Source organism: Leuciscus leuciscus, assembly GCF_965113295.1.
Source record: "Leuciscus leuciscus genome assembly, chromosome: 20".
Lineage (NCBI taxonomy): Eukaryota > Metazoa > Chordata > Actinopteri > Cypriniformes > Leuciscidae > Leuciscus > Leuciscus leuciscus.
In genome coordinates this window covers 34,897,215-34,914,762 of record NC_138744.1, presented here as the reverse complement: position 1 = coordinate 34,914,762, position 17,548 = coordinate 34,897,215, and the positions used below count along the sequence as shown (strand labels likewise).

The window sequence follows — 17,548 nt, the reverse complement described above, 5'->3', positions numbered from 1 at the left end:
AATACAGATTGGTTAATGGAAATTTGAGGTCTGAGGACATTTTTGGTACGAGACTGTGCATCACTGATTTTTGCAACCGGCTCTAGCACAATCTTAGGTTACACTTTATTTTTATGTGTCCTTGTTACAATAATATTACTTAGTACTTAAAGGGATAGTTCACTTTGAAATTAAATTTTGGTATGACACTATACCGAGTAATATTTGGTATACTTACCTCAAGGGTATCCAAGATGTAGGTGTCTTTGTTTCCGCAGTAGTTTCAATTTTGATATTTTTAAGTCAAACCGTTCTTGTCTGTCAGTCATTTAATGCAGGTCTATGGTCACTGCCTCAAAGAGCATGCACAGAGAAGTCCAAATTAAACAATTCCCCATCGTAAGTACACATTGATGGCCTAAGAACACATCGATGGCCTAAGACACGAAACGAGCGGTTTGTGTGAGAAAACGAACTGTATTTATATCAATGTGTACTTACGATGGGGAATTGTTTAATTTGGACTTCTCTGTGCATGCTCTTTGAGGTGGTGACCATAGACCTGCATTAAATGACTGACAGACAAGAACGGTTTGACTTAAAAATATCAAAATTGAAACTACTGCGGAAACAAAGACACCTACATCTTGGATGCCCTTGAGGTAAGCTAAAACATACCAAAATTTGATTTCAATGTGAACTATCCCTTTAAATCTATAAATTAACTACATGAGCTTATTATAGGGTTAGGTTTGATTTACGGTTAGTTGCATGTAATTGTGCATAATTTATAGTTATTACTATAGTAACTACAAGTGTAACAAACAAAGTAAAATAAAGTGTGACCCAATCTTACTGTATCAGCTCTTGTCATGTGATTTTCTTCTCAGCCACTCTCATAAAATGTCAGTAACGCTTTACAATAAAGGTCCATTAGTTAATGTTAATGCATTACTTAACATTAACAATGAGCAATACATTAATTTAAGTATTTATTAATCTGTTACTTCATGTCCATTAACTAATATTAACAGATACACATTTAAATTTCAATAATGTTTTAGAAAATGATGAAATTAACATTAAGATTAATAAATGCTTTAGAAGGATTTTCATTGTTAGTTCATGTTAACTAATGTAGTTAACTAATGTTAACAAATGGAACCTTTTTGTAAAGTGATATCACAATGTCGTCTTACCTTGTTATTCTCGGTGGCCACAGTGGCTCGGATACTGTTGGCAGACAGGTGGGTGATCTTTTCATTGGTCAAGCCAAGGAAAGGGACACGGGGGTGATGTATAGAAGGATTCTACGAGAGCACAAAAGATTTATGAGATTTATCAAATTCAGTAGAGACAGAAATTCTGTGTCAAGTCACCTTTATTTATATAGTGCTTTGTACAATACAGATTGTTTCAAAGCAGCTTTACAGTAATACACAGAAAAGTAATAATCAATGATGCAAACAAAATTCTGCGATATATGTAGTCTACGATATCATCGCAATTGTTGTTTTAATGATATGCTATCTGACATTAGAGTATATCTCTCACAAAAACACACCCAGACAGTGCACGCAAACACTACGTGATGTAGTCTAGTAGGTTACACTAATGTGCGTGTGCATTAACAGTGACTTGCTGCCACATACTGGTGGCTTTAATTTCCTATTTAACGTATCTTTTAATTTTTAAAATAAATATCAATATTCAACGCTTTGTTTAAAACATCAAAACATTATGCATTTGTAACTGCAGGTTAAATGCATTAATGTTCCTATGAGCTGCATTAAACGGTCTGTGTAAATGCATCTAAATGTCACTTCAGATGCAGATTCTGTTTCTTCTGCATTGCAAAGATGAATTATGTTGATACTGATTTCATTTTGATTGGCAACAGCCCTATTGTGTGTATTATTGTAATTGAATTTATTAATTAAACGTAAGAATTTTGAAACAAAGATGATGCATACATTTAATTAGGTCAGAAAAAATGGCTTAAAGGTTATTTCTGTCACTGCTGTTAACTGACCACCACACAGAATATGAATAATATCAAAAACTTTAGGAGTCAGCTGTTCACGGCAGTCCTAAACCTGCCAAAGGTACCAACACAATTAACCCTCAGCAAAATATCATCTAATTATCGTTAGAGAAAATCCCAAAAAATAGAGATATCATTGTGTCAATATCCCACACCCCTATTCTGCTGTAAAGCAGGGCTAAACACACAACAGCATCATTGATCAACTGAAGTCAGTTCAATCTAGTCTGATATGCATTGCGAATCTTACTTGTGCATTTCTGTAAGGTTCAGGCTCATTCCACTTCCACTGGTAGAGTTCTCCTTTGGTACTGACGGCAATCAGTTCCGAGTACAAAGCCCCGATGCTGACAAACTTTGTTACATAGTCCTAGAGGATCACAAAAACCAAGGATATAGAATTCAGCAACTACACAAATAAATTATTTATTAATAACTAAATTAATCCCAGGAAATTGGAGACTAATAATCTAAAGTGTTATCCAAGCAGGCTGGCCATTACATTGAAAGGTCAAATAAAGATGTGCAAGATTATTAAAAAAAAAAGCTTAAAATGCTCAAGCCAAGTTCTTAGAAAATGCCATCTTAAATTAGTTTCTGGAAAATGCTTATACTACTAAAAAGTTGTGATTAAATCAGAGTTAAGATTGTTTACTAAAAATTAAACCACCATTTGTTACTTGAAATAGAATCACCATTCATTTAAATAGAATAAAATTTAGCTAGTTGCCAATGCAACATTTCTCATTTTCAATTAGATTAACTTGAAGTACTAAAATAACTCAAACTAAAATAACTTTTAAAAAAACTACATAGACGTAGATAAAAAAAATAAAATTTAAACCTCACTAAAACTTTCAGATTAAAATAAAAACTGAAAAAATAAAAGCTAATTCAAAATATTAATAAAGACTAATCACTTTCAACTTAAAATAATTTAACAAAAATTAACAAGTTATACCATTTGGCATGTGAATCTGAACTAATCTTGAAATGACATAAAAAGGTAAAAAACTATATTTTAAAAACAAACCTGACCTTGACATCAAGTAATGAGAATCTAAACAGGTGTTATAGCCACATTACAACAAAATGGCTTTTGCTAACACCACTGTGACCGACTCGAACAGGCTGACCAGTTTGCTGAACTTTTAAAAGAAATAAATAGAATTGGAAAAATAGAAAGAAATATTATGCCAAACTATTTCTAGTTTATGCCAAAGTATTATGCCAAAGCATTTCAGCCTTTTAATAAGACTTAGGCTCCACAAAAACAAAAGAAACTAAACGCAGAAACTGAAAACATGTTAATAATCATTGAACCCGAACAATTGATCATTAAAGGAATAGTACACCCAAAAATGATGCAAATTATGTCATCATTTACTCAGCCTTATGTTGTTCCAAACCTTTATGCAGTGCTTTCTTCTGCTGAACACAAAATAATGTTTCGGTTTCCATTGACTTTCTCTGTACTTTTTTGTCCATATAATGGAAATCAATGGGTCCGGAAACTGTTCGGTTACCAAAATCCTTCAAAATAGTTTTTATATTTTACAGAATAAAGTAAAAAAGGTCTGAAACTACATGAGGTTGAGTTCATGAAAACGTTCATTTTTGGTGAAATTTTCTGTTAAATGCACCACAACTTGAAATGCACCACAGTAATCGAACGTCAGGCAATCTATGACAGTAAAGGCTTAAAGGCCCACCTTATCAGGCCACCACTGGAGCTCTTCCCCCAGAGTGACAGGGCTCTGCAGCGGCACGCTCTTCTTGTCAAGGCTCGGTTCTCCCTCGCGGCTGGTGGAGCCACGCTCCGCATCGAATGAGGCTCCATCCAGCCACCTCCTCTCTCGCAGCCTCAGGACCGACTCCCGCTCACGGAGCAGTTCAGAGTCTCTCTCTAAGGGGAGAAGGAGAACTGGTATGCAATAGGGTCACACCAGTGGGATAACAGTAAGCCACTCTCTGGGAAAGACCCTCGGAATAGTGAGATTTCATACAAATTAGATAGTGACTATTATACGTAATAAAAATTAATTCTGCTGTACTTCTGTGACACCAACCACCAGAAACAACTGACCATTGTGCCGTAAATGACACCGCTGGTGAAAAGGATCCATGACCATTTAGGTGATGGTCCCTATGTTAAAAATGATTGGGCTACATAGACACTATACTGAGTAATATCTGGCTTTGTCAGCTGCTGGGTTGCTTTAGCAGCGGAAAAATCTTGCTGACGGGTGTCCAGCATTTGCTGAGATGTATGGGTATAAACTGCAGGGTCTTAATGGGGACTGTCTGCACTGCAGGGCCTTTCGCAGAGGGCTCATTAGGGGAAACGACGACTATGACCATGCAGGACAATTGGACACTCTCTCAAAGCACAGACACTCACACACAACACAAACATGCAGCAAGGTATTTGATAGCCATGGATGCTGGTTTATGAAACATAATTTGGTTAAGTTATATCCAGTCTGTTTTTTGCACATGATTTGACTGTAAAATAGAGTGGGACATGCCCTAAACTTAAGTGGTGTTATTAAGTTCAGTAGTTTACAGTTTCAGCAATGCAACTTGACACGTCACAATAGAATTCAGCTGATCAGAAATTAGAGTCTGCAATATCAGTTTTATAATGATTTCTGTTTTAAGTGCTTTGAATTTAAGTGTCTTATAATATGAAGCTGTTTTCGCTTGGATAATTTTTGTTCAACTCAATCAAGTTTTAAAGCAACACCAAAGGACTTTTCCTCTTCGGTCCCCTTACAGGTTGGAATCGGAATTGTCCATTACCGCTGTCGTAAATAATTTAGCCTAGCGCAGCCTACTGCCGCACGCACGCTCTGTGTTTATCCAGCACCGGCTCTGGAATGAACGATGTCCACAGACAAGAGTATGTTGCATGATTTTATGAAAGTATGATGTATTACGACATCAGAAACGAAGAAAAACTAAATGACTATTGTAACGCTTGCCTTAAAGCACGTCAAATGTGTCGTTTCTTATGTCTCATTCGAACTACAGAAACGCTACCCGATCTGGCAAACTTGCATAGTGCAGTTATAGCAGATATAGGGCCGCAAAGCGAATGCAGAAGTGCCGTTCACCCTGTTATGAGTTGATGAACCACTGAAACAATTTTGGAAACATTAAAATAAAATTAGTCTTTAGTGTTGCTTAAAAATAAAATAAATAAATAGCACCTTCCTCTTAGGCATCATATCTGCATGAATGTGTTGCAAGTAGTTATATTAAACTACAACATTAACAAAGAACAAAGTGGTTGTGGCACGAGCAGTTCCACAAATCTTGCTGAATGACGTCATAACTGAGTGTTTGCAGGCATGACTGTGTTTTGGCCTTTACCTCGTGAGGAGCCGAGACGAGACAAGGAAGAGCGTCGGAAAGAGGGGTAGCCAAAGTAGCTGATGTCCTCAGAGAACATGGCGTCCGCATCAATGATCACGCTAGGGTGGGCGGAGTGAATATCCGCGTCTAGAAGGGACATCAAGTCTTCTGTAGAAGAATGAAAGGTATTGTCAATGTCAAAGGTATTGTTGTTTGTTAGAGGTGAAAATGTCACAGTCTTAACTGTGACTCATATACGGTGTGTTTACCTCCAGGTAAGTAGGACTCGCTGGCCGTGTCATCTCCATCATCTCCATCCTCATCATCTCTGCTCAGCAGGTTGTTTACAGCCAAGTTCACATCAAGGTTTGTGCGCTGCAGCTCTCGAATAATGACACTTCTGGACTTTCCCTGAAGAACCACTTGGGCCTGGTTAGAGAAGAGGCAATCGATTACGAAATTTCCAAGGTCACATAAACCCTGTGTGCGTGCGTGCGTGCGTGCGTGCGTAAATATAAATGCATGCTAAACTGTGTGAAGGTTTGAAATAAATATTATATTTTTATAATTTATGCTTCTCTAAGATTTTATTAATGTGAAAAGCTATATGAAACTTACATTGTAGTATTTATATTTCAAACCTTTTTACACACAACGTTTAGCAAGCATTTATGTGTGTTAAATTATTTTCCAATAAAACATGGGCAATAAAAAGGCTTTATCATCCAATTAAGTAGAATATTAATGTTTGGTTGCAGTCCTGGTTGTTTTACTAAAATTATTTCAGCTTTTTAAACTGTCTAATGTTTCTCAGTTGAAAATGATTGGCTGTTGAGTGTAAAAAAAAGAAAAACATTTTAGTGATTTATGTAAAAAAGTTACAAAATAGACCCATGGTAGACCGACATCTAGCTTAAGAAGTCAGAAATAATGAACCTCCTGAAGCAAGAGTTTACCTGAGAGATGAGCTCCTCTGGGATGACAGAGGCTGGTATTACCGGCTGTGGCTGACTGCCCAGCAGGCCGGAGCCTCGATCTCTGCCAGTGCGGATCACACGGGTCTGTCTGCGTGAGTCTCGGGCTGCTGTGGAGGACCGGCCTGAAGATCCGCCTCCTCCAGCACCTCCTCCACCCCCTCCTCCGCTCCCGCTGCCTCCTCCTGAGCCTCCGCCGCCACTGCCCCCGCCGCCACTGCTGCCACCATTTACTCCTGAACTCCAGCGGCTCCTGTCAGGCACACCGACAATCAGGATCAGTATACGGCCAACAAGATACTCTCTGAGTGATACTGAACTCCAAAGGGGCATGTCTAGAGACTAGTTTTACATTCCTTGTCTCGTGAATATGAGAGCATTAGGACTGATGTTTTTATATAGTGTCTCTGATTAAAACTTCACTGATAAAAAATTATAATAATAATGATAAAGTTGAAGTTTAATTCTGTGAATCAGTTTAAAATTTATTCGCAAATTCAAAATGTAAATTTTTCATATTTAAATGTTTTAGCAAAACAACATGTTGCTATTACAATATTATACTATATATAATAATAATAATAAATAATTATATAATATAAATAGTTTATAACTATGTATTCAGTATTAGTTCATAAATGAAAATGATTAAATATTTTTACTTGTTCATTTTGCTGCATTTTAAAATTAAAAATTTTCAATCTAATTTAAAATGACAACTAAAAAAAGTTCTCAATTTTGTGTTTCATTACAAACACACACACACGTATATGTAAACTATAAAATATATACAAAAAAAGTTAAAAATATCAAATTTAATTTAGTTATTTTGATTAAAATTGAGCTTTATTGCCCAGCTCTACTAGCAGTTTAATTTTTCACATATAAAGAGTCTCACATATAAAAAAACTAATATTTCTGGAAATGGGCTTGTAGTGTAAATATTTTCAGGAGGGGCTTTTACTGCATGCAAACAAAACACAGCAAAATCATCTTTAAAACAGATTTCTTATAACCAAAGGCACCACCGCATGTGAGGCTGCCAACATTACCTGATGGCTGCATTTCTGATAGCCCTGCCACAACTTACCCAAGGGTGTTGCCAGCCAGTCTGCCCAGTGTGTCAGAACCAGACAGGAACCAGGGCGGATCACTAGTCCTGCCTGGCCTGGAGCTCCTTCCTGCCCCTGAGACACTGCTCAACTTTGAACTGGAAACAAAAGATGGGAGATCAGTTACAAACCTATAGTCCCACAAGTGGGACCATCACAGAGCCTGGAGAGCCCAGTCCTACGAGCCAATCGGCCCTTTTGTACTGTGGGGCGACTAACATGGCAACACCCTTGGGAATCAGAACTGACTGCAGCTCATTCCTCAGGCAAGAGCTGTAGGAAAGGCTGGCAGGGAACTGCTAAAAATTTCCCCTAAATCATGTGCCATCATGCCCGCTAAATATTTTGGTCATATACAAACACTGTGGATTGCTTGCAGTTCACAAAAGGGGATTTGCACTGGTGCGACATAGCTTCAATCACAAAAACAACAGGAAGAGAAACACTAGCCCACCTGCTTAGTTCAAGCAAAACACCACAAACTAATCACTGCAATGGGCAGCGGACTGCAAAGCCGCCATAATGTTCATTACAAGCTGTTTTGCTGTTTAGTTTTTCACTAAAGTGTTTAAATGCTCTTTTTAGACTCTGAAGTTTTGAATTTTATTAGTTACAATACATTTTCATAGACCTCTTAATTTAAAAAAATATATAATAATAATAATCATCATCATATGATATGCTCTTTAAAGTCTGTACCAGCAAATAATAAATTTATAAGCAAGAATGTGTCTTTGTTTTTCTATAGTTCAATAATAATAAAAAAAACATTGCTGATAAAACCAGACAACAAAAGGTAGCCAAACCTCTATAATAATGTTCTGAAGCACCTGAAGCCTATAGATTCAGAGTTACTTCCATCTAAACCACAAAAGCCTAAATTTCACACCCAGTCATTAATAAGAATATTATACAATATACCGTATTTTCCGCACTATAAGGCGCACCGGATTATAAGGCGCACCTTCAATGAATGGCCTATTTTAGAACTGTTTTCATATATAGGGCGCACCGGATTATAAGGCGCATAGAATAGAAGATACTGCAGTCAAACGTTTGACTGGGTTTGCGTTATGCAGTGGTCACCAACCTTTTCAAGCCTAAGATCACATCCAAAGTCCAAATGTAAACCAAGATCTACCACTTGCAAAAAAATATGAAAAAACAAGTGGCTGAGCTGTAAAACCTTGTTTATACTCGACGCGTCCGCATGAGCGCGAAGGTAATAAAAAACTAATATCCGTCTGCTCGGGCAGATTCGGCTCAAAGTCGTGCATCTTCGGATGCGGAGGCGCGCGCGCGGCAAAATGACGTCATTGTGATATTGGGATATTAGTACATCTCATCACACCGGCACCCAGTTTGCGCGTCTAAATCAGTTGTATGGTCTGGTGTTCAGTCTAAAACAAAACAGTTGCGTCAAGTATAAATGCCTCGTCTGTTTGGGGAGGTGCGCGCGCAGTCAGCGGAGGCTCGCGCTCCGGTGCCAGGCGAAAGTATAAACAAAAGGTTTAAGTCAGCGGTTGTTTTACAGACATTAATATAAGGCGCCAGATCCATATATAAGGCGCTCTGGATTATAAGGCGCACTGTCGTTTTTTGAAAAAATTAAAGGCTTTTAAGTGCGCCTTATAGTGCGGAAAATACGGTAATACAAAAGCATTTTCGCCATGCAACTATAGAAGGTTACATGTCTGGGATAATATACATGTAAACTCGTATATAGTGTTTATATTTAAGTGCATTCATGCTACGCTAACACAATAATAAAAATAAAAACTTGTCTTCAAACCAAAGCCTACGACACAACCTTTAATCTAAACATATGAGGTGGGTTGAAAAGTTAGCATACTTAAAACAGAACTAAAACAAACTTAATAGGTCAAAATAAATCCAGAGCAATCATAACCGAAAGGGACAGATCTAGTTTAGTTATTTTGCATGCCAGCTCAAACATGCATTTTCCATGTGTCTGACAGGTATTCATTTCTCACCCATCATTGCCATCAGGCTTGCCGAGCTCCAGTCGGTCGGGCTGGACAGCAAAGCTTATCCTGCAGATACGTCCATCCTGAAACAAAAGAGTATATTATTTTCCACATTGCTCTGTGTTGATCAGACACAAGCAGTCATTATTTATTCACCCTCATTTCGTTCCAAAAAAGCAGCACAGGAGCAGTAAAAAGGCAGTAAAGCTTGACAAACATGGTTAGTGTGAAGTTTTATGGGGGGAAAAAAAAGAGCAAAAACAAGCAAACTGATTTGGAGCAACACGAGTACAAGCAAATTGTATAATATTCATATTTGGATTAAATTGTTCCTTTAAAATAAGGAAAAAGCCTAAAGCAATGAATGATATAAATAACAGTGCTGAATAGTAAATGTTACCTCAAGGAGGAATCCAGCATGATTTGGTCCAACCACACACTGCTTAAGTTTGGCCTGCTCCAACGGAATAAGGTGTGGATGACTGATGTGTGGACAGAGAAACGTTAGCCAAGTGTTTTTACAAAACTCAATACTTCATTGATGTGGAAAGAATTCTAAAACCACTGGGCTTAAAATGTAAATACTTGGTAAAACATACCTGTTACAGTTGTATTTATTGAGCTTTTCCGACACTTCACGGAGCCTGTAAGACACAAAGGCATGCGATTAAAAACTCAATGTCCACAGTAAATGCCTAAAATAATAATGTTTCATCCCAAATGAAGAACAGCCAAAACGTCTGAACTGAAACTGGCCAAAACCTTTGGAGGAATGAATATTATGGTTGAATAGAAAAACATTGGAGATGGAAGAAAAACTGAGAAAGAGATTATGGCTACGGTCAGAGGAATTAAGTGGCCTTAGGCAGGTTATTTTACCCTTCACTTTACAATGCAAGAAATTATGTTAAAAAAGGGAAACTATCATTCTGCACTGTCGTGTTTATTATACATGCATAATACATTTGGAAAAAGCCATTTCAAAAACTGAATACATCAGAATACTGGAGATACAAATAAAACGGGAGGCCTAGTTTAAGGTCATAAACAAATGACTCCTAAGTCATAGCTTGTCTCATAATTTGTAATAAACATGTAGCCTAAATATTTGTAATGTTTTCACATAATATGATCTTAAAATGTATCAGCAAATTAATCAAATGACGAATTATATGACTCTTTAAGACGCTCCCTTAAAGCTCAACAGGATTAAAAACAGCATATTTGTGCAAATACAAGCAGCCAATACATCCTTTTTAAATAATCATGCCTTAAAAAGAGAAAGCAGGACCAATATGAAGTTTATAAGGATACAACAAATATAAAACTCGGGTAATTATAAAATGTAAGACAATAAGTGGTGCAAGCCGCAATAGTGAAAGGGGAAAAAAGTAAATGAACAAAGGCTATACTGGAAATCTTCTCTCTATCAAAAAAAAAACATTTCAAGTTTCATTAATGCATGCGATTTCATTAATGACTGTGCATGAAAGATAAAGAGATGTTTAGGCCCACTCCAAACAAATCACACAAAAACAAATGCAAACAATTTCAGCAAGGAAACCTTTGGTATAAGTGCACTGTGGACAGATAACATACTTGGAAGGCCGCATGTTGTGCTGCAGCTTTCACATGAGTAAATGCAGATGCGCAGCAGACAGAGACATATGAAGAAAGAGTAGATTTGCAGCCCGGTCCAAATTGGCTGAGGAAAAAAGATTTTTCTCAGATATTGGCCAACTTTAGCCCTTCAAGCTCTTCTTGGACCAAAAGCGTGTCAAATCAGCTGTAAAATTGTAATGCTACATACCAAAAACCTAGTGAGCTGACTAAATAGGCAGCATTTTAAGGCACCATAGGACCACATACACTTTGTGTGTAGAGCACCATATATATGATCGAGAGATGCTGCTTATGTACGTAAAACGCTCCAAATAAATCCCTTGAGGTTTCATTTCAGGTAGGAGGACGCTACCTTAGAAGGCAGTAGACCGCAAGGCACCTCACTAGGTTTTGGAACAGAGCCAATGTCTTGCTTGGCAAAGCACATCGGTACAGCAACATGCCTACAGCATCATCTAAACAATGATAAGTGATGGAGACACTACTGAACCCATTTACAACATCCATTGAACTTAAAGACATGATATGTTTTAAAATTATGAAAAAAGCTTAATGGTTGTTTTCTAAATTGCATAGTCAAATTATTACATACAATCATCTAAATCTATCGTGAGGTCTTCAGATCATCTCATTTCAATACAATCATTACAAACCACTGAGCATATCCCTCTGTATGTCTGGCCTCTGTAAATCTATTCAATATGAAAACAAGAGTAGTCCTGAACAGCTCGTGCAGAAAAAAAGAAAAAAACTACATTTTCCCACGATGCATAGTACATCATATTACAGGGCTCCAGACTGCAACCAAATGGTGGCATTTTGCAACCTTTTTTCCTGCTGGTGAGACTAAATTGTGTAAGAGGTTGCACTGGTGCCACCACCACATTTGCCCAACCGATAAGAAACGTCAAACCAAACGAAAGTGAAACGAAACCGCGCTACTCATTTGAGCTTCGCGGACCGTTTATCAGCTCGGAGCAATACTAGACGGCGCAACACGAGCTCAGAACAGGTACTCGTGGGCCGTTCTCTAGCACGCGACACTGTTACTACACTGCGCGGTTAATTTGCCGTGCAAATAATAGCATCTCAGCGAGATCTAGTGGGAAGCATTAATACTCGGCTCATAAATCTGTAATAAACCACAGATATCAGATCAAACAGCACTGACATTGAAACCGTGAGCATTGTGCCATGAACAAACAAGTTATAGAAGGCTTTTCAATCCACAAATCACCAGCATTCACCATGGATTTAATGTAGCAATGCTAACTGTAACCATGGTATTGTGGCAGAAATAGTCTAATGGTTTTGTTTTTTAAAACATTTTTCATCTTAGGGTTCATACAACCTTTTAAGAGTGAAATTCAAGCATTTTAAGGGCTTTAAAGTGCTTCACACTTCTTCCAGCACCTCAAAGCTCTAAATATTATCCAATTTTAATGTTATTTTTATTGCGATGATTTGTAAAACTAAGTTTAAAGATGTAGGAAAACTCAAACTTAGTGGCAAACACTTATTTAAAAAAAAAAAAGACATGAAATTACCACTACAACCAGTAGATGGCAGTAGATGAGCACATAATTGGGGGGGGGGGGGGTGGGGGGGGGGGTCGGTCTCACAAAAATAAAGACTTTTCTTCAAACTGTTACTGATTTACACAGTAAACAAGTAAAGAGTGCTCCTTTTACATTACCTTTATGATTAAGTTCTGCAGATGGTGGTGCCATCTTTGTTTAATGGCACCAATGCTACTGCTCTAAAATGTTAGTCTGGAGCCCTGTCTTAAGCTGTAAGGGAAATACTTGGGAAAATGGGGCACTTTAAGCACTTTATTGGCATGATTGTTTTACATATAACATTGCCAAAGCAACAATAACACATGCATACACAGCCTCTGGCTTGCAAGCTTTGCAATGCATTGTACTTTCTGATACAGACTAAAAGCCCAACATCAGCTACACAGACTAATACACATACTGCAACAGAATATCCTTGCACAGCAGCTACAGAGATCATGCTGAATCCAGCTTGAAGGGGACACGTGTGCAGAAAGGTCCCTCGATTCCTGTCAGAGCTGTGCAGCAGAAAAGCCTTCACGTCACAGCTCATTATTGCAGGACGTATCAGTGAAGAATGAAGGATGAAAGTGTCCGCATACAAGCTGAAACGTTAATGACTAGAGTGCAAGTATACATCCGGTCTGGGGGATCACAGATAGTAAAGAACACCACAATCTACACACATAACAAGAAATTCAAGATGGCAGTATGTAGCAGAGTGCTAAGTTTACTAACAAAATGGCTCAATTGCATTTAGTCTTGATGCAATGCATGTTTTCCCTTTGTTGGAAATGATCAAAGTCAGCATGAAACAGTGTTCACAACATTTTAAATTCAAAATTTCTATGTACTGACAAAAAAAAAAACGCTTACTATTCTTTAATATGCCTAAAAATGACACCAATTACCTCATATATATATAAAAAAAACAGCACCCCAAAATAATTAATATACTCAATTACTCAAAAGCCACAGGAACGCATCGGATTTTAATATTAAACATTATACACAGCCCCAAAACAAAGATGAAAATAATTGTGTAACCATTTAGGAAAATAAGACATAAGTATTGTCATTTTACGGTTTAAAAAATGTTTTATACTTATAAAATATTTATTAATTTACATTTATTTTACAGTGCAGTTGTGAAGTAATAGGCTATATTACTGTCTTAGGGATAATATTTTAATTCAATTTAAATGTATTTGTATATCGCTGTTCACAATACATATTTCAAAGCAGCTTTACAGAAAATGCATGAGTAACCTATACATTTACAATTTAGAGCAGAGTTTCCCAACCTTTTTTTGCCACAGCAGTTTTGATAAGTAAAAATAATTCCCAACGCACACCACTATATAAAAATATGACAAAATTGCACAAACATGCATTGCTTCAAGTGGCATATTAAAACTAGATATTATATTAAAAGTAGTACTCACATTTAAAGGTGCATTAAGCAACTTTTCATGTTAAAAATACCCGTTTTCTAACCCATACATGCTTAAACAATTGCCTGATGGGCTGAATGAGCCCTTCTCTGATCACTGAGATTGTCTCTATAATCCTGTAAAGTAAAATAAATAAGAGGGATTCGGGCCGGAATTTTAGACTGGGCGTGACGTCATGCGCGTTCACGGCACGCTCACCTGGCTATGTCTGGCAGGTTTGTGTATTCGCCGCCATTCTCCGTAGAAGATGGATTCTAAGAGACCGGCTTGTAGTTCATTTCTAACACCAACGCAAACTCCACGTAAGATAAAAAAAAGAAAACTTTTGTCCGTGAGCGTGCACACTTCTGGTTGCAGTTTCGCTTGCCGCCAGAGGGGGCATAGTTCTGCAAAAACTCAGAGACTTGCGCAATGCACCTTTAATGTGAGCTTAAGTTAGGTAGGAACACAAGTTATATGATGTTGTTAGTGATGATAAAACAACAAGTTTAATGTTGCTAAACCGTCGAAGTTGGTATTGTGGCTTTATATACCTATGGTTAGACACATGCACGTGTCATTATTAGCCTAACATTTTATAAAAAATAAAATAAAAAAATCAAGCTCAAATGGAGTCACAAGGTTTTTGACCAGCGAATGACAGATAGCCTATATGTTGTCTGTCATCTGAAGCAGTAAGTGCATCGCATTACATTTTCATCAACTTACAGGATATAGGCTAAAGTTTATTGTAGCTGTATGGGTGCTCGGTTTTCTTGTTGAAATCTTATCAAAATGTCATGATACAAAAGATGGAGCGCCATGCACACAGGATATTTAAAACGGCATATTTGCTTCAACTAGACGACAAATACCAGACTAAGACTATTCTCCGCACTTCAACTACAAAATAAAAACATTAGCCTTTATGGACAGTGTTTCTTGAGTGAAGAAAACGCTGTACTTTTACTCAAGTATCAGTTCTTTATTTACCCTTGCATTGCAAACAAGCAGAGAGGGTCTCCAAACTGTGCATGTCACGTTATTCACAAAGAGGCGGGTCTAGTTATGAGGTTTGACTGACAGTTTGAGAAGCCAATGGAGTTATGAGGTTTAGTCCGAACCCCTTTTACATGCTTTTGTATTGGTTAAACATTTGTAAAACCCACATACAGACATAAAGGTAACCAACAGCATTAATTTAATAAAACAAAAATGACGAGATTTAGAGATAAGAGGTTTCGGCCGACAGCGATGATATATTCTTATTTATAGCATTTGTTTTTAGGAATTTGCTCATTTTCTACGGCTCACCTGACAACTTGTCATGGCACACACAGTGGATGGGAAACACTGATTTAGAGAGAGGTGATTGTGTCCCAAGTATTGTCCATATTTCAGAAATGTACAGTTCAAACATAATACAAATCATGCAGTTAGCTAACATCCTAAATTAATTTAAGGAAACAAACAATGAGCTCATTAAAGTAATTACAAGTTGTGATAATAATGTTACTATACAAATTAAATATTCATAATGCATTGCACACACAAATATGTGTGTGTAAGGTCTCATGTTTTTAATATAGTATCTAAAGGCAAAATTATTTTTAAACCTTTGTGGTTCTCATTTAGCTATATTACCCTTTCTTTCATGGTACGCCTGATAGGAGACTGCCAATTAGGCTATTCATTTCCAAAACTGAGAACAAAATAAGCATTTTAATGGATCTTTGGTGGGCTAGAAGTATATTAAAGTGGAATGCTTGGAGACTTGCAGTGGGAAAACCCCAACACACAGCTTTGAAAGAAACATCATTAAACAGCAGATTCCCAACACCCATTTTGTCCAAAGATGCCTTCAGTGTTACACTGGCCATCAGCTGAACACATGGGTTCCTCATGCAGCTGTCATCATCAGCCATAGCAATCACCTCCATGACCAACTGCACGGAATCATTCGGACTAGTCAAGTTGACGAAAATTAGGTCCTTTAAATCATTTCAAGTGTTAAACAAACAGTATATATCAGTGACGTTACAACTAAAGCTTTCGGAATGGGGTTTTTACATGTCACGAGTCATGACAAAGAAATAAACTCAGCTCAAGATCTATGAAAACGTAACACAAAACATTGCAATTCTTTATCTAGAGACCATCTTTAGCAGAAAACATCGTGTCTTCGCGTTTATAGGCAACTGTCATAACGAACTGTTCACCAATCCAACCCTGGATATCAAACAATCCATACGGGTAAGCGTCAAAACAGTGATTGTGATATAATTTCCAACAAATTTATTGAGGATAAATTAATTAAACAGATGAGCTCGCGGAGTGCTAAAGGCTAACCGGCTAACCTGAGAGGATTTTATTCGCCAATTCTGTTCACATTCATTCGGTCTATCATATAGAACTTAAGTTTAACCTAATAAATAAAGCGTACATTTGAAATAAAAGTCTTTATTTGGGGTGTGAAAGTATGAATTTATCGCAGTTCCCTCTCTTTTCACCTCCCCATCCCCCAACCCGCATTGTGTCTCCAGTCAGCCGGGCCTCGTTATTTTTAGACTCAAATGCCCAACCTTGAGCGTTTGCAACAGCCCTAAAATACTCTATATATTTTATTAACACTTTTTGAAAACCCTTTCACCTCATTCAAGGGTAAACACTGATTGTAAACCGCTTCTTTCTTATAAATACCTGTCATTTAGCTGGTCTTCGGTCCCGGGTAACGGGTGAACCACGAAGTGAATGGACGTCATGGACACGGTCCCGGGTAAATTAATTTGTGGGGGGATGTTTTCTTTTCTTTACGGGTTAGGTTTGAGAATGTGTTTTCTTCGCTAAAAGCAACCGAAGAGCTGAAATATACAACCTCCTCATCCACATGCCGCCATCTTAACTCTGTTTAAGCTTCTTTGGGTCTGTTGGAAAGGATGCGCGTGTAACGACGACGCTGATTGGTTGAGAGAAAGCATGTGTTGGGGAAGTGGATTGGCTGAGAGGGATAAAGATAGGGAAGAGGGGCGGGGTCAAGGGTTTATTTCCCATGTGTTGTCATTGTGTTGGCGTCGAGTGATCTGAGTCATTGTAGTAAATAAATTCACGGTTATTGCCGTGTTATCTTTGGAAGCTCGTTTGTTTCGTCACATACGAAACAAAATCATTCTTTTGTAAATGGCATACTGAATTATGGCATACTGAGTTATATTTATGAGCTGAAAAGTCGATATTGAGACGTAAAAGTCGACATTTTTGACAGCGTATGTGTCAAAGAGGGCCAAATGTCCTCACTTATATAGTGAACTATTATGACAACCTACTTGTGAGGACATTTTACTGGTCCTCACTTGTTAAAAGGCTTATGAATCGGCCATGTTTTATTTAAATCTAGTGTTTTGCACGTGTTTCTTTGATGGATAGGTTTAGGGGTAGGGTTTGGGTTAGGCCACAGAAAATATAATAAAGCTGATATAAAA

At 37.5% G+C, this 17,548-nt stretch overlaps 1 protein-coding gene across 2 annotated transcripts in view; it reads right to left on the bottom strand.

Moving 5' to 3' along the window:
- ubr5 (ubiquitin protein ligase E3 component n-recognin 5) overlaps positions 1-17,002 on the bottom strand; it is a 54,145-nt gene extending 37,143 nt beyond the window's left edge. For both annotated transcript variants that reach the window (XM_082149214.1, XM_082149215.1), the window contains exons 1-11: positions 16,770-17,002; positions 10,054-10,098; positions 9,855-9,936; positions 9,461-9,537; positions 7,445-7,564; positions 6,337-6,607; positions 5,650-5,809; positions 5,399-5,548; positions 3,736-3,947; positions 2,274-2,393; positions 1,179-1,289 (exon numbers count right to left, since the gene is read on the bottom strand). In XM_082149214.1, coding sequence (XP_082005340.1) covers positions 1,179-1,289; positions 2,274-2,393; positions 3,736-3,947; positions 5,399-5,548; positions 5,650-5,809; positions 6,337-6,607; positions 7,445-7,564; positions 9,461-9,537; positions 9,855-9,936; positions 10,054-10,098; positions 16,770-16,831 — 1,410 coding nt within the window. In that variant the 5' untranslated portion in view covers positions 16,832-17,002. The remainder of the gene's footprint in view (positions 1-1,178; positions 1,290-2,273; positions 2,394-3,735; positions 3,948-5,398; positions 5,549-5,649; positions 5,810-6,336; positions 6,608-7,444; positions 7,565-9,460; positions 9,538-9,854; positions 9,937-10,053; positions 10,099-16,769) is intronic.
- Between the last annotated feature and the right edge of the window lie 546 nt (positions 17,003-17,548).